General features: G+C 40.9%; 1 protein-coding gene across 8 annotated transcripts in view; it reads left to right on the top strand.

Annotated features, from left to right (window-relative positions):
- The window catches only part of LPIN2 (lipin 2), a 103,227-nt gene that overhangs the window by 35,860 nt on the left and 44,851 nt on the right, over positions 1 to 22,516 (top strand). For 7 of the 8 annotated variants that reach the window (XR_008540709.2, XM_016933402.4, XM_016933401.4 and 4 more), the window contains one exon: positions 16,641 to 16,841. Coding sequence is in view for 6 of the 8 variants with exons in the window: in XM_016933400.4 (XP_016788889.1) it covers positions 16,641 to 16,841 (201 nt within the window). In the remaining 2 variants the exon portion in view is untranslated. Of the gene's footprint in view, positions 1 to 16,640; positions 16,842 to 21,274; positions 21,460 to 22,516 lie in introns of all 8 variants that reach the window. The other variant, XM_063795536.1, reaches the window with a different exon arrangement.

The following is a 22,516-nucleotide window of genomic DNA, read 5'->3' on the forward strand; positions in this document are numbered from 1 at the left end:
TTCAGAAAGCAAGATCTGAGCCATAGATATGCACATTGATTTGAGAGTATCCTTGATTCTAGGTCTTCTTAACAGAGAGTTAGGATATTTGAGTGTGTTTTCTAGCTCAGGTATAAACACATCAGTGCTTGTGCATCTAGTTACCTGTGTATATACTTTAAAACCATGGGTTCATACCGAGACCTCCAATTCCAGTCCAGCACCACAGGGTTCATTTTAGCTTCCTTTCTAGGAAGTTTTATTTTTAGAAGCTTTCCCAGGTGTTTATGTTTTTTTTTTTTTTTTTTTTTTTTGACAAGGTCTCACTGCCACCCAGTCTGGAGTGCAGTGTAGGAGGCAACCTCTGCCTCCCAGGCTCAAGCAGTCCTTTCGCCTCAGCCTTCTAAGGAGCTAGGACCTCAGGCACGTGCCACCACACCTGGCTAATTTTTGTATTTTTTTGTGGAGACTGTGTTTCTCCATGTTGCCCAGGCTGGTCTTGAACTCCTGGGCTCAAGTGATCTGCCCACTTTGGCCTCCCAAAGTGCTGGGAATACAGACATGAGCCACCACACCCAGCCCCAACTGTTTGTGATTAATTAGTCTTGGGGAACGATGACTTTTGGATGTATATCTGTGGATCCAAAGGCTCTTATGGCTTAGTTAAGTACTCTTTGTTAATGAACAGTCTGTTCCATGGTGAAGTATCGTTTTCCATAACTGGGTTAATCATCATTTCTTCTTATACTAAAAAGAATTTTTATGTCACTCCTAGCTAGCTCTCATTAGTAAAGTAAGTCCCCTGTTTTGCGTGGGAAGTGGTACAGTTTCATGGCCAGTATGCTTATAAACATTTGTCAGAGAAATTGAGCACACCTCAGGAAATGTTTAGTGGGTTGAATGCCCAGGGAAGCTGTTAAACATTTTTAAAAACATGTAAACAATCCACGCAGACAAATGACAGGCTTACGATTCCACTAAAACCAAATTTATTTTAATCCTTGAGTTATCTTCTTTTTGATAAGGCAGCCTACATTCTTTTTTCCACGTGTAGCTTGCTTTCTAAAGCAGGTGCTCTATCAGACTTCTTGATAAGAAGCCCTTCAACCCCAGTTACTGAGAGTACTGACTGAACTTTGGGCCTGCATGTGCTTGTTAATTTAGTAGCTGCCACCTTAGCTACAGGAGTTGCAATGGTAGTCCATCTGGCTGGTTCTTACCCTCATTTACTAGGATACAATATGGTACAGGTTGAGAGACCTTCACCCCAGGGCATTAACACAATTAGGACACGTAATTACTTGACATTTTAAACTTGTCCTAATTGTGTTAATGTTAACTGTGATATTAACTACAGTTCTTTAATGGGTGAGAGAGGATGAGATGGGAAATAAGGGGGATGAGCAAAGTTTAACATGTCCTTCCCTAGACATAGAACCTATAGTAATATATTACTTTGTTTCCAGTCTGGGGCTGTAATTTGGATAGTGGAAGAATCGTACAAATTCCTGACTTCTAGGTCAGTGTGTAAATAGAAAAAACTTCCGATAGAGTTGGAGTGTTTCAAAGTTGGAGTGTTTGAATTTTGGATAAAATTCAAAAAAATTGTATCCCACCAATGTCAGTGATAGTCAACCCTGAAAATACTGCACATGGCTTCTATAGCAACCTGCTAAAATTGTGTGCCTTTTGTATGTGGAATTAAGCCAAATAATCAGATTTCCTGGCTTATTTTAGAGTTGCTTATGGTTATCAATAGTCGCCACCAAAATAGGTTTACTACACAATTCTTTTAGAAGGTTTAGGATAAGGACATACCCCTTAAAACACACTTTTATGTTCATAACGTAATCGTATCTGTAAGACTACTCATAATAAAAGGCTTGGCTAGGCGTGGAATCCCAGCACTTTGGGAGGCAGAGGTGGGTGGATCACCTGAGGTGAGGAGTTCGAGACCAGCCTGACCAACATGGAGAAACCCCGTCGCTACTAAAAATACAAAATTAGCTGGGCGTGGTGGCACGCGCCTGTAGTCCCGGCTACTCGAGAGGCTGAGGCAGGAGAATCACTTGAACCCGGGAGGCAGAAGTTGCAGTGAGCTGAGATTGCACCATTGCACTCCAGCCTGGGCAGCAAGAGTAAAACTTCATCTCAAAAAAAAGGCTTAAGATTTTTCATGTATGGTAGCATATGGAAGAATCATCATAGCCTTCTAAAAGCCTTTATGAAATTCCTACCCACACATAGCCTGAAAATTCCATAAATTTTTAGGAGCTGTTTTAGGTTTCAGTGAAACAAGAATGGGTATTTAAGACGGACATACCAGGACTTTTGTCTGGTCATGTCTCTGGGTAACTGCTAGACTATAGATAAGTTGCTTCTCTGGGCCTCAGTTTTCTTATTAGTACAATGAATATAACATTTACCTCACCTAGTTGTGAGGATTAAATCAGATGAGGTACGTAAAATGGCATTTGGGGTTTAAACAATTTTTTTTTGTTTGTTTGAGTCAGGATCTTGCTCTGTTGCCTAGGCTGGAGTGCAGTGGCACAAACATGGCTCACACTACAGCCTTCACTACCCTGGCTCAGGCGTTCCCTCCCACCTCAGCCTCCAGAGTAGCTGGGACTACAGGCATGCGCCACCATACCCAACTAATTTTTTAAACAATTCTGTGTAGAGATGGAGTCTCCTTACATTGCCCAGGCTGCTCTCCACCTCCTGGGCTCAACTAATTCTTCTGCCTTGGCCTCCCAGAGTGCTGGGATTACAAGTGTGAGCCAACGCACGCAGCCTAAAATGGCAATTGGAAGGGGTAAGTTAGTGCCCTCTCCACTTTTTCCCCCATCATCTCCCTGTAACTAACATTAGGAAGAATAATGAGTAAAACATCTGAATTACAGCTTATGTAATTTGTTGAGGATATACAGTGTTTAAAAAGTTAAGACCATGAGAAAATGAATTTGAATTTTCACCGGTATAGAGGTGAATTTACATTTTAAGCAAATCCCACATGTGAAAATCCAAACTTAAAAAACAGTTATGTTATTTTACAAAGGAAGGATTTCTCTAATAACAGGCTCCCCCAAGGACACTGAAGATTCCTTAAAAACAATACCAGTAAAAGCCCAGGCGCGGTGGCTCACGCCTGTTAATCCCAGCACTTTGGGAGGCTGAGGCGGGCGGATCGCGAGGTCAGGAGATCGAGACCATCCTGGCTAACACGGTGAAACCCCATCTCTACTAAAAAATACAAAAAAATTAGCTGGGCGTGGTGGCAGGCGCCTGTAATCCCAGCTACTGAGGAGGCTGAGGAAGGAGAATGGTGTGAAGCTGGGAGGCAGATTGCGCCACTGCACTCCAGCCTGGGCCACAGAGCAAGACTCCGTCTCAAAAAAACAAAACAAAACAACAACAACAACAAAACAATACCAGTAAAATCAACTTTGTAAAAAGATATCTTAGCAATCCCGCTTTAAAATATCCAAATAAAATGAAATTATGTTCACACAAATGCCTGTACACAGATGTTTATAGTACAGAATGAGCATCCCTAATCCAAAAATCTGAAATCCAAAATGCTCTGAAATCCAAAACTCTCTGATGCCACAAGTGGAAAATTCCGTACTTGCCCTGGTGATAGGTCCCAGCCAAGATGCAGTTAAAGCTTTGTTTTGTGTGCAAAATTAATTGAAAATATTTTCTATAATTACCTTCAGCCTATGTGTTTAAGGTGTATATGAAACATAAATGAATTTTATGTTTGGACTTGGGTCATTATGTATATGCAAATATTCCAAAATCTGAAAATATCCAAAATTCAAAACATTTCTGGTCCTGAGCATTTTGGATAAGGGGGATACTCAACCTGTAGTTTTATTTGTAATTGCCGAAACCTGGAAACAACCCAGATATCTTCTAGCTAGTGAATGGATAAACATTTGATACATCCATGCAGTGGGGTACTACTTAACAGGGAACAGACTACTGATACATGCAGCAGTATTGATTAATGTCACGTGGACTGTGCTAAGCTAAAGAAGCCAGAATCCAAAGGTACATACTGTATGGTTCTATTTATATGATATTCCAGAGATGGCAAGACTAGGGACAGAAAGCAGATCAGTGATTGGCATGGGTGGGGAAGAGGGATTGACTCCAAATGGGTTTGGGCATTTTGGAGAGCAGTCTGATTGATCTGTATCTTGATTATAGTGGTGGCTACAGCAATGTGTGGTCACAGCTAACAACTGTACACTACAAAAGGGTTAATTTTCCTGTCTGTAAAGTGTATGCTTTTTTTTTGTTTTAAGAAAAATCTATTTTGAATAGTTGAAGGTACAGCTATTTGTAATCTTAAAACTTCATAGCTAAATTGGCATGAACATTTAGCTGGAATTTTTTCTGTGCTGATAGGTATAACCATTACACAAAGGTTAACTTAAGTAATAGTTTAATATCTTTCATTATTAATTATAAACAGAATGTTGAACTGATTACAGTTCTTAATGATTTTACTTCTTGCATTTCTCTCTAGTTGCCAGTCAGGTTAAATGTTCCCTGTAACAGCATCTGTCACCTCATGTACAGAGGTCAAAACTGGGCATATTTTAGCCTTGATGGGAACAGACAAGAATTAAATTATCAGAAAGTTTCATGACAAGGTTTTATTTTCATTTTGGGAAATGAAGGGAGAAGCATTAAAGAGAAATGTGGGAACAGGAACCATTTAGTTTTACAGAGCTATGATAGTTTGAAACAAGTTTGGCCATGTGAGTGTTGTCGGGGCTGAGGAAGGGAGTTGGGGCCCCCTTTTGAGGGTGCTGCTTACCGTTTTAGGATCTCCTTAAGCCACACGTTATTTTGAAATTTAACGATAAAATTGAACACTAGTTTTTCTTGCTCTGTACCAGGTTCTATTTCTGAAGAAAATTAATGTTCTGGTACATTATTGAGCACAGGAAAATTAAACTATTGTTTCCAGCCATTTTCCTTAAAGGCTGTGCTCTGTAGCATAATTATATTGGGCATTTTCATAAAAGTCAGCTGACTAGTAGAAGATGGATAACTTTGTGGTTGTGTTTCACTTTGTTTTCTGTAATAATGCAGTTACGGCACCCTTGCTTCTGCCTCGGCTGACTTCACACTGACTTCCTCTGATGACCAGCAGTCTCTGCTGCAAGTTGCTGCTGTGCTGCTCAGTATTCTCCAGAATGATCTACTTGGCTGTCATTTGTTCTCACGGGGATATTTTTAGATTTACCCATCCTGAGGCGGTGTCATTTTTGTCACTGACATAGACTAGATTTATGCAAGTTTTTCTCTGTGAGGTCTTCAGCAGCTTCTGGAGGAAAGTATTGGTCTGAACACATGGGCATTGCTTTTGGGACTTTGGGTTAACTTCCACCATGGATTTCTTTTATTTGTTTTTGTTTTTTTGTTTTGTTTTGTTTTTGATATGGAGTTTCACTCTGTCGCCCAGGCTGTAATGCAGTGGCGCGATCTTGGCTCACTGCAACCTCCACCTCCTGGGTTCAAGTGATTCTCGTGTCTCGGCCTCCTGAGTAGCTGGGATTACAGGTGCCCACCACCATGCCTGGCTAATTTTTGTGTTTTTAGTAGAGAGTTTCACCATGTTGGCCAGGCTGGTCTCGAACCCCTGACCTCAGGTGATCCACCCCCCGCCTCGGCCTCCCAAAGTGCTGGGATTACAGTCGTGAGCCACCGCACCCAGCCTGTTTTTTTTTTTTTTTTTTTTTTCCAGCGCATGGTTATATGTATCTTCACTTACCTCTTGAATTTTACTCTAAGTCAGTGAGATAAAACGCAACACTGTGTATATTTCTCCCTCTCCTTGCTGATTCTGTTCACTAGGTCTTGCATTCATTCATTCATTTATTCATTGGTCCATTCATTGATCCAAAACCACTTATTAAGAACCTACTATTGCTAGGCACTGTGCCAAGCTTTCAGGAAACAGTGAAGCTTGCGGGACTTTTCTCTTCCTTACCGGAACTCAAGAGTTTGAAGGTGGCCTAAATGTTCATGCCGCGTGGTGAGTGCTGTGGTAGGGAGAGGGCAGGGGGCCTTGGGCACTCACAGCAACAGATCCCATCTTGTGACCTCTGCTTTCTTCTCAGCCACTGAGCCCACACATCCTCCCCTATCATCTTTTTGATCTTTGCCTTTGTGCTCTGGGGATTCACAATCTGTTGTGGATGTACGTTCCTTTTTGATCCCACTTCCTCCTTACCCAGGGAACCTGAAACATCTTTGCTCCTCTTACGAAATACTAGATTAAGATGAAAACTGGTATTGGCTTTTGAAGAATTGTCCAGAAAATTATTGGGCTGATGACTGGGGTGGGTAGAAGATGGGGGCTGGTAATTTTTGAAGATGAAATAGGTGATGTTTATGGTCCTTCCTTAAGTTATACCTGCTGAAAAGCTGAAGTAGACACTGTCGTTGAGTAAAGGTCTGGGCCGCCACTCGGAGAGAGGATGCATTGCTATACTGGGAAAGCGTCTTCCCTTTTCTGAGCCCTACTCAGTCCAACAAAGCAGTTCATCTGTTTATAGAAAGTGAGTGTGTTGAAATCATCATAGAGAAGTGAACTCAGTGAGCAGAAGTCTGAGCTTTCAGATTCCCTCAAAGGAAATAACATGGTGACAGATCCCAAAATCCTAATTTAAAACTTATCAGCCCTGAGAACTAAGCTTAAGGCCAGCTTCATATTTTCTCATTTTTAAAAAATTAAAAATTTTTTTCTCAACAGATTAAGTTGTTAAGTAGAATAAAGTGTTATCTGGGTTACGTTTGAAGCATGTTCTTGCTAGTTTTGCCAGGCTGATATTTGCAGGAGGGTGTTTTAGGGCTCCAGGTGGCTTTATCCAGTCAGGATCTAGCCTGTCTGATTTAAGTCCTTTGTTGGCAACATTGGAAATGGACTCTGAACAACCACGCAAAGAAACTTATGACTGGCTCATCGTTCAGAGAGATGCCAAGAGGGCAAAGAGCCAGGGCCACCTGGGGCGTCAGTGTTCCAAGCTGGTGGGCCTTCTGCATCCCATCTCAGGTAGCCCAGCCCTCCCAGTCTTGGGTGGCCTTGGCTCTCCATATACGTTTCATGAATATCTGTTTGGGCCAGATGTTTCCCACCCCTGTCAGCCAGCAGATACCAAGGCCTGGGTCCCATATTATAGACATGGCTACTGGGGGCTCACCCTTGTGTTTCGGTGCCTCTCTGAGCACTGAAATCATTGAAATCCAGGGAGCCCTGTTTTTACCTTCAGATCTAGCCATTGCATTATGTGTCTGTTTAAATTCCCAAACAGAAATATTGAATCAGAAAATCCCCTCTTCTTACGTATCCCAAAGGTTGATATTGAATAATATTTGGTTGTAATTGTGGAAGGGGTCCTTAGGCAAGCAGTCTTCCCAGGCCAGAATTTCTGAGTTTTTTCACAGAAGCACTGCCAGCTCTAGAATTTAAGTATCATAAAACAATCAGGTCAGCTGTCATTAAAATGTCTAAAATTCTATTACTATCTATTGCTTTCACTTCTGATCCACACTTAACAGACCTTGACATCTTTATACGACAGGATGTGAACTTGAGCCCATAACAACTTAGTCTTCATAACAAACTTAATCAGGCTTAAGAGGAGAAAGTTCTTGCAACAGAGCCTAGAGTTAGTTCCCAAACTTGGGTGTCTGTCAGAATCATGGGTAACAGATTTTTAAGACCTCATTTCCAGCTTTTTATGTAGTAGGTCTGGGTTGGGGTTCATGAACGTGTATTTGTTTTTATCCCCCTTTCCCATATTTTTCATGAATGAACCTACATTCTTAAGCACCAAAACTTGCTTCTATTGCAGACAGTCCAAGGACCACTCTTTGAGAAATACTGACCTAGAGTGTGCTCCTTGCCAGTTTTCCTCATTTAGTGGGGAAAAAGAAGTTAGATATAAAAACCTCCCTGACTGCGACTTCAAAAAGTGGAGGTGATGGGGTTGCTCTGATTTAGAAAGACAGAGTTTGTGATCTACAGGGAATTGACTAGAACCTCAGATCCTCCAAAGCACACCTCATCCTGGCTAAATCTCATTCTCTCAGGAGGGAGTCCTCTGAGGCCCAACACCAGCTCAGAACGATTCAAAAACTCCCCTGTACTTTTTCTCTGTAAAAGACAAAGGACAGGACAATTCCCAAGGCTCAGAGCCTTTGTGTAGTCAGTTTTCTGTTGAACTGATTTTGGAAGTAGCCCAAAGTAGCAAGAGCTCTTACTTTTACATGGAACTATGCTTCCCTAACCTGGCTCATCTTCATAATTAGTTCTTAAGCTTTAAAACAGTCAGAAATTTGCATTTTTTAAAACCACCCAGAATGATTTTCATGTACACAAACTTTTGAAGCAGTGTGGTAGTAAGTAGTGTTCTTTAAGTTCAACCTTGATAGGAAGTTCCCCACCAGGTCTACTCTTTTTATTTCCATATCTCTAAGTTGGTTCATGCAACAGTCATCAAGACTAACTGATTCTCAGCTCCCTGTGTGTCTCTTCTACCGTAGAGCTGTGCAGTCTCATGCCTGAATTTGTTGTGGTGACTTCTGGAGTAGTCTCTCCGCCTTTAGCTACCTCTTCTCTAGTTCATCCTCCCCCTGTGACCTAATCCTGTCGCTTCCCTGAACAGAAGAAGCACTGATTGCACCCATTGCCCACATGATAAACTTGCACAGGGTCCAAGGCCTTGTGTCATCTCACTTTTGTCTCTCAAACTTAGCACACTTTCCCATAAGCTGTTCTGTCTGCCTGGGACTGCCCACTGGGAACCTTCCTTCCTTAATCTGTTCAGCCCTTTACACATACTTCCACTTCTAGAACAAATATTTTCTGCTGCTTGAAGCCTTACCTAACTCTCCCAAGCAGATTTTTTCTCTTTTTGTTCTCTAGTCTTCCTAACAGTCTCCCAAATAGCATTATCATAAGGGATTATATAAGACAGTATTTGTTATATCTCTTTCAAGAACCAAGGTCCTCTGAGAGAGGATGAGGGCAGAATTTTGTTTATCTTCATAAGGACTTACTGTAGTGACTGGCATGAAATAGGTGCTTGATTTTGACTGTGTGAAAACTGAACTATACCAGAAACAGGCCAGTATAATGGGCATCTTTTTTTGTGATTGTTTCTGAGTTAAACCTGTAGGAGGATTACATCGAGAGGCCTTTCCCGGGTAAGGCTTCTTCCAGATTTCCTTTTTCATTGTGATGAAAAAGCTGTCTGGATACTTGGTGTATTCAGGAAGTTTGCTGGGAGGCACTGGGTTTTCGTTTACAGAGTCTGTACAGGGACTAAATTGTCCTAGAAATGAAGGAGAACACTTTGACCAGTCGCCCTACACTGCTGGGGCAGCAGGAGACCCGCTGTGTTCTTGAGACATTTGGGGCTCTTTCTCCACTGAAGGTCTAGGAGCAGTGAGTGTTAGAGGCTCAGCTGTCAGCACTTCTCATGGGCCATCTTAGCTTCAGGGAGACTGCATGGGCTACCATATGGGCTTTAATGAACCATCTATTTTGTGCTCCTAGGGGGTAGGCCAGGTTGTTCTTGTGCGGCTGCTATTTTCTATTTCTTGTTTTATAAAGTGAGAATTTAAAGATAGCTAATATAAAATAATACAGAATTAAAGAAACAAATTGGCATTCTACTATGACGGGGAAAAGAAATAACCAGGAAGTACAAAGTAAGGCATTTGCTTGAATTTAAATGTCTGAGAACAGCTTCCCTCGGAAAGGCTGGATTCCCCGTCAGGGCTTGGCGTCGGGAGTCTGTGGCCCTGCTTTCAACTTATCCTAGACTGCGCTGTGTTGTATACTCTTCCTTTCTTCTGTCTAGCTAAGTTGTAACCTCCTTTCGTTCTTTGTAATCCCTTAGCATCTGGTGGGCACACTGTAAATGTTTTGTAAAATGTTGACTCGGTTAAGCACCTACACGATGTGGGCAAGCCCCTGGGGGACTGTCACCCCCTGCCCTCCCTGACCGGGGAGAAGCTTGCGGCAGCTGCTGCGTGGGTACCTTTGCGTTTCATCACTTACTTTTGGGGGAAGTTTTTACCATCCAGAATCCCCCCCAGATCCATATTGGCCACCTCTAGGTTACTCTGGGATTCTTTGAGAAAACCATAGGGATTTAGTATAACCTGAGTTTAGCCCTCAGATTTTTTTGCCCTCAGGGACACCACATGACCTTGAGACCCAATGATTTAAGCCATGGGTCAGAGGTAGTGGAGAAAGTTGGGACCCTGAGTATAGGTAGAACTGGGTTCTAGTGAATAGTAGACACCTCTTATCTCAATCTCAAATTTAAAATGAAATTAATAATGCCTGCTAGCATAACCTACATTCTCTTTCTGAAAATCAAATGAGGTATGTTTGAGGAAGTTCTTGAAAAATATTACATGCTAATCAAATGCAAACCGTAATCATGGGTGTCCTGAAGGAGTTTGGTCCAGGAGCACAGGGGCAAGCTGGAATGTTTACCTACATCCTAGGTAACAGTGTCCTGTTGTCTATTTCCTGAAGCATCTGGTGTCTCTCTTCCCTCCTAGCATACTCCTCATGTCCATGAGCAGAAAGTTAGCTGCAATGGCATGTTCTTTGGTAAAAGCTGTTTTAACCTCTGTCCGTAAGCCTCATGACATGTGGCGCTCCCAGGAGTCTGCTTTGTAACACTGGACCATGGTCCAGCGGGAGGGTTAATAGTAGTGGTGTGAGGAGACTTGGAGGGTAAGTATGGCTTCTTTGGATTCCCTGTAATCATTTCATCTTTAAGTAGTCAAGTCGCATTAAGTAAAAATGATACTCAGATTGCTGAAAGCAGCCCACTTGCAGTAAGAAATCTGGAGGCTTCATGAAGGCTTTTATCATGTTTACTTAGAGCATTTCTGTTACTTAGAGATGCAATTAAGGGCTTAGGTTCTAGGCTCATACTTGAGTTTGAATATTAACTCTGCCACTTAATAGTGTGCTGACCTTGGATATTTCTGAACCCGAGTTTCCACATATAAATGGGAATACCAAATCCATGGGTATCTGTGAAGACTACATGAGATAACATACAGGTTAACATAGCACTTGACACATGAGAGACGTGTAACAAGTTTAGTTTTGTGTTCGTTGGTAGTAGTACCAACAATACTAGTACCGATTAGATATTTGGAGATAAACTTAAGAAACAGATTTTGAAACACTTAAAATAGTGGTTTAGAATGTGTCCATTTTGAGGCCAGTCGTGGTGGCTCACACTTGTAATCTCAACATTTCGGGAAGCCAAGGCAGGTGGATTGCTTGAGCCCAGGAGTTCAAGACCAACCTGGGCAACATGGCAAAACCCCGTCTCTACAAAAAAATACAAGAATTAGCTGGGCATGGTAGCACATTCCTGTAGTCCCAGCTTCTCCGGAGGCCAAGGTGGGAGCATCGCTTGAGCCCAGGAGGCTGAGGTTACAGTGAGCAGAGATCGCACCATTGCAGTCCAGCCTGGGCAACACAGTGAAACCCTGTCTCAAAATGAAAATAAAAGTAAATAGAATGTGTCCGTTTTGTGCTGATAATTTATGAATTTTTTTATTGTTTTAAAACTACCTTTTATCTCTGATTACTCTTTTCCTTAACAAAAGTTATTTTTGATTGAACACATCAAATAATTGAAATAATTTTAAGCAGTTTTTGTAGGAGGGGGATTGGTATTTGAACCTATTTACTGATGCTTTTTTTTTTTTTTTTTTTTTGAGATTGGGAGTCTCACTCTGTCACCCAGGCTGGAGTGCAGTGGCAACGATCTCAGCTCACTGCAACCTCTGCCTCCTGGGTTCAAGCGATTCTCCTGCCTCAGCCTCCCGAGTAGCTGGGGCTACAGGCATGTGTCACGATACAGGCCAATTTTTTTGTATTTTTAGTAGAGATGGGGTCACCATATTGGCCAGGCTGGTCTTGAACTCCTGACCTCAAGTGATCTACCTGCCTCGGCCTCCCAAAGTGCTGGGATTACAGGCGTGAGCCACCGCGCCTGGCCCATTTTATTTATAAATCCATACTCCATATAGTGATTATTCATTTTAGTTTCTTTGATGCTCAGCAAAAGATGCTAAGCTGATCTTCAAACTTTTGGTGAATAACGAAATCTTGAAAGCTACCCATTTATTCCAGTGTGTGTCCTTTTATACCTTAAAATATTTGATAAGAAAAATATGATAGTGGGCACTGTCAAATTTTATGCATGAAGGACTAATTTGGCGTATTGAATTTTATATGCGAAGGACCATTTGGTCTCTAATAAGTGTTGTAGTTGCTTATTTTCTACTGCTTTTTTTTTTCTTCACTTTTTTATTTGCGTAATCAATAAGTACGTCTTTTCCTTCGGAGCTCCCAATATTTAATCTAGCCCATGGGAAGGTACCTAGGCCCAAACAGCACACTGTATATTACATACACTGTATAGCAGTCAGGCCATATCTGAGCCATTGTGTCTAGTTGTCTTTAAATATCGTTTTTAAAGATGGACATAAATAATTGTCATAAGAGTCAGAGTAAACCCAATCAGTTCACATATTTTAAGGAACAAGAATGCTTAGCCTAGAATAGATGAGACTCTGATAAATTCTTTGGTGTGTTGTGGTTTCATTTGGAAGAGCGTGGTAATATTCAGTGTGACTTCTAGTGGACATAATAGTTCTCTGACATTTTTATGGACTTCTTGGTAAAGTAGTGAGTCTCTGTCAACTGTAACGATCCCAAAACTGAAATGCAGCATAGCATGCGATGTTTAAGAAGAGACTTGTCTTAGTCAGCTTGGGGTACTGCAGCAGAATACCATAGATGGTATTTGGCTTAAACAACAGACATTTATTTCTTACCATTCTCACAGATCAAAGTGCCAGCTGATTGCGCTCTCTTCCTGGTTTGCAGACTTCTTGCTGTATTCTCACGAGGAAAGGAAAGAGAGCTTGGTCTGGGTCTCTTTCTCCTCTTAGAAGGACACTAATCCATCACATGGAGGCTCCACCCATGTGACCTCATCTAAACCTAATTACTTCCCAAAGGCCCTGTCTCCAAATACCATCACATTGGGCGTCAGGGCTTCAACATATGAATTTGGTGGTGGTGGGGGACAGAGGGAGGTCATAGATATTACTTAACTTTTCTAACCCTCATTTCTTTTTTTTTTTTTTTTTTTTTTGAGATGGAGTCTTGCTCTGTCACCCAGGCCTTGAGTGCAGTGGTGTGATCTCGGCTCACTGCACCCTCCGCTTCCCAGGTTCAAGTGATTCTCCTGCCTCAGCCTCCCAAGTAGCTGGGATTACAGGCACATGCCATCACGCCTGGCTAATTTTTTGTATTTTTAGTAAAGACGGGCCTTCACCGTGTTGGCCAGGCTGGTCTCGAACTCCTGACTTCAAGTGATCTGCCTGCCTCAGCCTCTCAGAGTGCTGGGATTACAGGCATGAGCCACTACACCCAGCCTTAATTGTCTTTAAAAATAGAAATAATACCACCTCTAAAGTAGTTCTGAGATAATAATGTATAAGTTTAAGAATTTGGGATGTTACGAGCTTTCAAAAAAAGAGTTGCTTCCGGTGTGATTATTGTTAGAGTATTTCAGAGATGTGTTAGAAGCATTTTTGGTATTTGTTAAAAGAATGGGCTGGATGTATTCTTCTTGTTCCAAGAATCAGCAAGTGCACTTTAATATTTTTATTTATGCCCGTAAGCCTCAAGATAGGGATGCTGCTCTGTGACCATTTTTCATTTCCACATTTTGCTTTCTGTGTGGGCATCTCCAAATGAGCCTGCCTTTCTGGTTATATATTCTGTCTTTGCTTTTGCTCTTTTTTCTCTGTGACTTCTTGTTTGTTTCTTTCTGCATGGCTCTCCTTTGGTCTCTGTCACTCTCCATTATTTATTTTGTCCTCCCACATTTTCCCTCATCATTCATGATAAAATAGGAGGAATAGTTTACAGTGTGTTATTTTGCTATATTTTTTAAACATTTGGGTTACGTCATTGTGTATCTTTTCTGCTGCTGGTTCAGAGTGTGGCTTTCCCAGGTGCTGACCAGGACAGGTCTGACTTGGTTCTTATTGTGTAGCTATGCTGGGCTAGCATGTAGGAATAAGGTATATGGCACTAGATTCTGCTTCAAGAGCAGGCTGTTTAACATATCCCTCATGCCTATGACGAACAACTGCATTTCCTCCAGATGTAACTAACGGTGAGGAAGCCTCTTTCCCCAGCTCTGTTGGGGTGACCCTTCTAGCAGACAGCTGCTCATCATACCCAGGGTGTAGCATGTTAAGCTACAGGCCTCCCTTTACTTTTGTTTTACCAGCCTTCACAATATAAATGTCATCGTTTCATTATCTGTCAAGAGAAAACCAGTTATTTGACAACCTGTATTTTTCTACATTTAGCAACTGGCATTTACACATTAGGTTTTCCCATATAACAGCACATCCCTTAACCATGGTAGTTAAAATAATCTTGAATAGGTACGGTTACACTTAATTATGAATTTTATGCTGTAGTTGATGGAAGCTTGTTACACATTTATAAGACTTGTTTGTGGCTGAATGTCAATGCTTAAAAGTTAGCATTTTTTTGTTTATTTTAAGAAAAGGTCTAACATGGTTTTTTTTTCTTGTAATAAAATTCATTTTAACATTGCCACCACCATTCAAGCAGTAATACCAAGATTGACTGCTTGGATGCTGTTTAATTCATGTGTGTGCCATGTAGGTAAAAAGCATGTTGTGAATATGCATTACTTACAGAATATGAAAAGGATGCATGAGATCTAGCTGTGTTGTTTTTTAGAACCACATGTGAATCTACAGTGACCTCAAAATAGGAATTTAATTATTAAAAACATAATGGGATGTTATATGAATATTTTGATGAAACACTATTTCCTCCCCACACTTTTTTTTTATGTTTCTTATTTTTTTAGTCTCATTTATTACTAGTTCATTTGTTCATTCATTCAATAAATGATTATTGAGCACTTGATACATGCTTAATTTGGTTTAGCTATTGAGGTCAAATCAATTATTCCAAAACCATCACCAGATTATAATTGTTTGATATCACATAAAGGATGTCATCTTATTTTGTTATTTAGGAGTAAGTTTTGCAGCACAAGCGTTTTCCAGCTTTTCTATGGGTGCATTTAAGGGCCTTGGTAACATTAGTTTTAAAATATTTTAAAAATTTCTTCCAGGGTAAAATTATCATGGCGATGCTTCATGGTGTAGAACTGATGGGCCTTGATTACACATTCATCCGCGTGTAGGAACAGGAAACAATTTAGAATCAGGGCTCTGCTGTGGCCACTCATCTGTGAAGAGCAGAGTGAATTTCTGTGCAGGCAGATATCCTGGAGGCCCCTGAGTTTTCCCAAGAAGACAGCATTCTTTCTCCCAGTTCAGTTTTGGACTCACTTGGCAACACAGAACATGCTCTCTGAAACTTTTCAGAGCATGGACCTTTAAGCTCAAGGCAGCCTCCAAGCTGGGTGTAGAGAAACCACGAGCTGCTTATGGCAGACAGCCTGGAGAGCAGTCAGTCAGTCCTGTGGTTGGGTGAAAGTTGGCCTCTGAATTAGCTGGAGCATTGGAGGGACTCTTGGTTACTCTCTGTCATTCCAGTCCCCAGAATGGCTTTCACTGAATTGTGCTTTGGCATAATACTAGGAGTGTCAGCATCTAATGAATAAAATGCGGGGGTGTATTCAATAGCTGGAAGTAAAATCTGACATTAGGACTGAAAGGGGGGGATTTGGTTTTTATTAGTGGAAAAGTTGGGGATGGGGCCAAGGCAATAAAGCCACCCCTGGCTTTAGCTGTACTTCCTCTCCTTTGAGCCTTTCTGGAGAACTCCTTGCAGACCTTTTGATTGTGATTTGAATAGTGAATTGAGGTTGAGGAACAAGAGTAAAACCCTTTTCTGTGCTTTGAACTTTGTAGAACTTGATTGCATGTTCCAGTTAGTTATATTGAGTCATTGAAGGGATTTTTCCGTAGAAGTAATGTTATAAATGGGCTAGGCTCAGGCAGAATTGCCAGAGTTTATTTAATCTAGCATGTGTCCGAACCATACTATTCTAGTAATAATAGTTCCTTACAAAATGTAGCTCTCACTAATTTATTACATTGGTTCTGTTGGAAGATGAATCTCTGGTTTCTCCTGGGGATGATGTTTGTTTTTTCTGTTTGGCTGCTATGGCCAAAGTGGATGCAGTAGCCGCAGGTTCCAAAGGGTCTTGGGCAGGAGGTCAGGGTTCTTTGGTGATTCTGTGCTGATCCTGAACTTTGGGGAAAAAGTCCCTAATGGCAGTCAGTACTATCCAGGTTGCTGAGAAAGGAAAGGGAATGCCTCAGGCCCTGGCTGGAGCAGCCTCTCAGATACAAAGGAGAATAGTCTCGGGTGGTCTGTGTGTGGAAATGCGTAGAAACAATGGTAGCATGAGACTGTTGGGTTCAAAATTAATAAGGCTAATGATATGAAATCTGGCATACAAGTGAGTAGTGTCATTTTTGTTACGACTGTTATTTCTTTGTCAATAGATCACAAATTTAGTGTTAACATCTCATCTAATTTTTGTTTCTTGTAGTCTCAAACCATGAATTATGTGGGACAGCTGGCTGGGCAGGTGATTGTCACTGTGAAGGAACTCTACAAGGGCATTAACCAGGCCACCCTCTCTGGGTGCATTGATGTCATCGTGGTACAGCAGCAGGATGGCAGCTATCAGTGTTCACCTTTTCACGTTCGGTTTGGAAAGCTGGGAGTCCTGAGATCCAAAGAGAAAGTGGTGAGTGTCCTCAAGGAGAGGAAAAGTCATCCTGAGATTCAAAGAGAAAGTGAGTGAGTGTCCTCAAGGAGTAGAAAAGTCATCCTCTATGAATAAATTGCTATTGTGAGTTTTCTAGGCCTTTTTTTTTTTTTAACCTGAATGATGTTGAGACAATGTTACGAGAAGTCAACGTTTATGTATTGCTTTTGAAGTTACTTTGAAAACCACAAAGCTCGACTGCAGAAGTCTCTTCAAGGGAAAGGGAAACTGAAAATTATTATAATAATCTTACATGTTGCAACTCAGAAAAGCAAAACAGAAACTAGATGGGGGAACTTAGACATATTTAGAAAAAGAAAAATTTCCTTTACTTTATATAGTATTTTTAAATACTTAGGCTAATACCTTCATACTAATTGTAAATGGAATAGGTTGGTATAATCAAGAAAACACACACACACACACACACACACACACACACACACACACACACACATTTTTGAGTTGGAGTCTCGCTTTGCTGCCCAGGCTGGAGTACAGCGGTGTGATCTTGGCTCACTGCAACCTCCGCCTCCCAGGTTCAAGCGATTCTCCTGCCTCAGCCTCCCAAGTGCCTGGGATTACAGGCACATGCAACCATGCCCCCCTAATTTTTTGTATTTTTAGTAGAGACGGGGTTTCACCTTGTTGGCTAGGCTGGTCTCGAACTCCTGACCTCAAATGATCACCGGCTTCGGCCTCGGCCTCCCAAAGTTCTGGGATTACAGGTGTAGAGCCACTGCACCTGGCCGTATTTTCTTTTTTAAAGGAAATTAATTAATGCCACATTTTGTTTGTTTTGACAAAGCTGTAAAAACTTTTGTAATCTAAATTCTGTTGTTGATACCAGGACTTGTCCCCATATTTGACCGAAATGCTAACCAACAGACCATAGGCTGGTTGACTTTCGTTTGTTTTAGGAAAGATTCATTTCAGGAAGAAGATATTTGTGTAGGTTTTTCTTATCCTCTTCAGGTTATGGAGCAGCTGGAAGTTTTGCTAGTATATCTGATGTCAATCAAATTAGAAAACAGAGCTAGTAATAACACTTGGCAGGTACACAGATTTCTCTTTCTATTCTTGCCTCGCAGTATCTACTTAAATAACATAGAAAGGCTTTGTCAACATTTTAAAGCACAACAAAAGATCCTCACCATTTTCTGGCACAGACCTAAAAGGATGTGGTAGAGGACCACTGGTGTAAGTCGAAAACATTTATTTTCAGCTTTTTGCTATTTTATATAGCTGATCTTTAAATAGAAATTTCCCTCTATTTAATTAAACTTAAATGTTATTTTGAGAGTGAAAGAAAATGGATTTCACAAAACTAGATATTCTTTTTCTTTTTTTCCTCCAGGAAAAACATCTCATTTCTAGGTATTACAAAATCAGTTTCCACTGGAGAACCACATTTCAGGGTAGCAGGGCTTGTGTGGTCTGGCCTCTGTTCAGAGTCACCCTTTAGAAAGCAAAAGCAGTTGCAGTTTACTTAGGGACTTAGAAACTTTCCATTGCAAAACAGTGTTATTTAGCCATAGTTTAGGTTCTCTGAAATTTTTTCTTTCTTTGTGGTAATACCAATAGTACTTTCAGACTGGACCTGTTCTGGGGGAATTGGCAACAGACTGAAATTTCCCATTAGTTGTGTATGGATCTATTGTAAAACTGCTGATAAGGTATCATCATCATTATTTTTTTTTTTTGCCGGGATTGTTTTTTATCACATTGGATCAGTGTCTGGCCTTTCAAAATGGAACCTGAAGGCAGATGTATTTATAAGCATGTATGCATCTGTAAATAGTGACCAAGTAGATAAAACACCTTTTCCTGCTTGCTGTGTGCCTCTAATTTAGGAAATAATACAATTCCTGTGCAAAAGCTACACAATCGTTGTGTTACTATCTTGTCAAAACGTTGCATTTTTAATAGGAATGTACTCATGAGACACAGGAAAAGAGAATTTTTTTCCTCCTACTCCCTTAGTATCTCAGAAACCCAAAGAATATGTTTGGGAGGAAATTTGGCCATTTGATTTACCAAAACAGCTTTCCTGTGAGAAAACTGAAAAACTGTGAGAGTAAAACTGAAATCATGCCTACTTTGAGATACACTGGCAATTTGCATTAACTATTTGTCTTATTTTAAGTCAGTTTGGGTTAGGGAAAGCTGGCCATTGATGTGAAAGTAAGACCCCAAATTTTCAAATACGGGTGTACCTATGAAGTGAATTTGAAATCATGACCACCTTAAAACCACTGTTTAGAGAGATGTAGTATAATAATTTTCCCACTGCCATTGATATGTAATTGTTTGGTAGAACAGCAGTACTCCCAGTAAATTTAATAACTTAGGAGTTTACTTTTAGAAGGTAAATGTGTACTTGATATTTTAAAATTTATTGATATCAGAAAAAGCTGATTACTTGATTATTTATAAAAGTTTTTTTTTCTTTTTTCTTTTTTCTTTTTTTTTTTTTTTGAGATGGAGTCTCGCTTTGTTGCCCAAGCTGGAGTGCAGTGGGGCAATCTCTGCTCACTGCAACTTCCGCCTCCCTGATTCAAGCATTTCTCCTGCCTCAGCCTCCCGAGTAGCTGGGATTATAGGCGCGTGCTCCCACGCCTGGCTGCTTTTTGTGTTTTTAGTAGAGATGGGGTTTCTCCATGTTGGCTAGGATTACCTGATCTCAGGTAATCCACCTGCCTTGGCCTCCCAAAGTGCTGGGATTACAGGTGTGAGCCACCACGCCTGGTCAGATTATTTATCAAAGTTAAATAACCCAGTGTATTAAAACTATTTTCATTGCTGATAACAGAAATTTACCCTCTACTAGCTTAGGCAAAAAAGCTTGCTGTCAGAATTCCCTTTTTCTTTCCCCACCTCTCCTCTCTGCTTCCACTTCTGTTTTCTCTCTAATGTAAAATGGCCACCAATACCTCCAGGCTCACAATCTGTTAACTCATCAATCCCAGTGGAGAGAGAGCTTCCTACAGAAGTATCAGTATTTAGTCTCCCTGTCAAAGGAACGGACATATCTCTGGGACCAGTTTCTGTAGCTGGGAAAGGGGTATATTTATTGGCTTGGACAACAGCCCACCTCTACTCCCTAAAGCCACACCAGAAATACAGGTTGAGTACCCCTTATCTGAAATGCTTGGGACCAGAGCATTTTGGATTTCAGTTTTTTTCATTTTTTGGAATATTTACACTATACTTACTGGTTGAGCATCCCAAATCTGAAAATCTGACGTCTGAAGTGCTCCAGTGAGCATTACCTTTGAGTGTCATGTAAATGCTCAAGAAGTTTCAGATTTTTGAGCATTTTTAGATTTCAGATTTTTGGATTTGAGACACTCAGCTTGTATATGATTTGAAACAGGATGAATAGACTCCCAAAAGACATTTGAGATATTCTTACCCAAAGAGTGGTAAGCTAGTTCAAAAGTCTAGTACATCGACTGTTTCTCAGAGATACCAGTTTCATTTCAGCATCTTAGTCCTATATTATGTTCAGCACAATTAAGCCACAGTGTAAGAAGTAAGACTATATGGAAATGAGGGGTTATTTTTAAAACTGTTTTACTAGAATTTCATACATCAAATTAGTGTCCTTTTTAAAATAATCACGTTGGTGGGAAGAATTTGTTCCAACTTGGTGTTCTCTCAAAATATTTTTAAAATCTTTGTGTTGTTGCTGCCTGAAGAGTTCACAGCATATTCTTTTAAGTATTGCCAATATTGGCATAATTTGATGTTAGGTTTAATTTTTGGAAAGACCAAACTCCATTTAAAGTCACACAAAGATGATAAGTAGTCACATTGAGAAATGTCATACTTGATCTCTAAAAGTAAGGGCTGTGAAGTGTTAATTTTTCTGAGATAGTGTGTGAATAGTTTAGAGTCTGAATTTGCATGTTAAAGAAGCATTCTTCTATTTTCCCAGCTACACTGTTTAAATGGATAGCCTCCAAAAATGAAATTAGTTGCTCAGATTGTCCCAGTTTGACTGTTAGTATATGTCCTTCAAGTTGAGTTCCTTTGAAATGCTCCCATCAGTTTTTGAACCCTTCCTTCCTGGTACCAGAAGGTGTTCCAGAAGAAGCTACTTTCCCTGCCTCAGCTCTGGCATTAATTATTTTACGCCAGTTCCTTTTATTGAAGAATAGTATTTACGAACAAAGATCTGGTTATTAGGCGTGCTCGTAACTCCTGAGGTATCATTGCTTCTAGGCAGCCCAAGCTGGCAGAGCCAGGAAATGGGTGGATGTGTGCACGTGTACACACACACACACACCCCCACACACCCCTGCATCTATATATGAAAATCATGAGGGCACACGGGTTCCTCCAATTCCCATCCACCATCGCAGGCTTCTTTCCCCCTCCTTATTTATAATTTTTTTCTCTTTCAACAGGAAACATGGTTCTGATTATCGTCAGTATATCTGCTTAGTTACTCAATCCTAGGAAACACAAAATAGTTTCAGAATTGCTAACTCAAATCTCTGTGAATGTATTAACTACAGCACAATATTTGTTTGGAGTAACATATAAAATATGTCTTTAGACTTACAATACAAGTCAAAATACTGTTTCCAAGGTAAGGTTAGTTCCATTCTTCCTCACTTCAGTGTGGTTATGTTATTCATACATAGGAGGTTTTTTTGTTTGTTTTTGTTTTGTTTTGTTTGTTTTTCTTTTTGAGAGAGTTTCGCTTTTGTTGCCCAGGCTGGAGTGCAATGGCGTGATCTCGGCTCACTGCAACCTCTGCCTCCTGGGTTCAAGCGATTCTCCTGCCTCAGCCTCCCGAGTAGCTGGGATTACAGGCGGGCGCCACCATGCCCAGCTGATTTTGTATTTTTGGTAGAGATGGGGTTTCACCATGTTGGTCAGGTTGGTGTCGAACTCTTGACCTCAGATGACCTGCCCACCTCGGTCTCCCAAAGTACTGGGATTACAAGCATGAGCCACTGCACTCGGCCCATACATAGGAGTTTTATAACAAGCATTTTGACAAAATATGTTGATAAGGTTTGGATGTCCCCTCCAAGTCTCATGTTGAAATGTGAACTCCAGTGTTAGAGGTGAGCCTGGTGGGAGGTGTTTGGATCATGGGGGCAGATCCCTTATGGATGGCTTAGCACCATCCACTTGGGGATGAATGAGTTTTTGCTGAGTTGACAAGATCCAATTGTTTTAAAAGTGTGTGGCACCTTTGTGTGGCACCCCCAGTCTCTTGCACCTGCTCTCACTATGTGACGTGTCTGCCCCCACTTTGCCTTTCACCGTGAGTAAAAGTTTCCTGAGTCCTCCCCAGAAACCAAGCAGATGCCAACGCTGTGCTTGTACAGCCTGCAGAACCATGAGCCAGTTAAACCTCTTTTCTTTATAAATTGCCCAGCCTTGTGTATTTCTTTATAGCAAACACAAAAATGGCCCAACGCATATGTCTACCTGAATTTTTTTTTGACATGATATTACTTATCCCATCGTTTCACCTGGTTCTTGGGAAAATGGAACCGCCATCATCAGTGACCAATCACAGCACTGATTGTCACCTGTTACGTAGTGATCTGTGGGCAGAAGAGCTGTCAGTGAAGTTGTACTTGATGCAGTTGCTCACAGCTCACATACTGAGGTTCCTGAAACTTGTGTGT

This window comes from Pan troglodytes, chromosome 17 (genome assembly GCF_028858775.2).
Source record: "Pan troglodytes isolate AG18354 chromosome 17, NHGRI_mPanTro3-v2.0_pri, whole genome shotgun sequence".
Lineage (NCBI taxonomy): Eukaryota > Metazoa > Chordata > Mammalia > Primates > Hominidae > Pan > Pan troglodytes.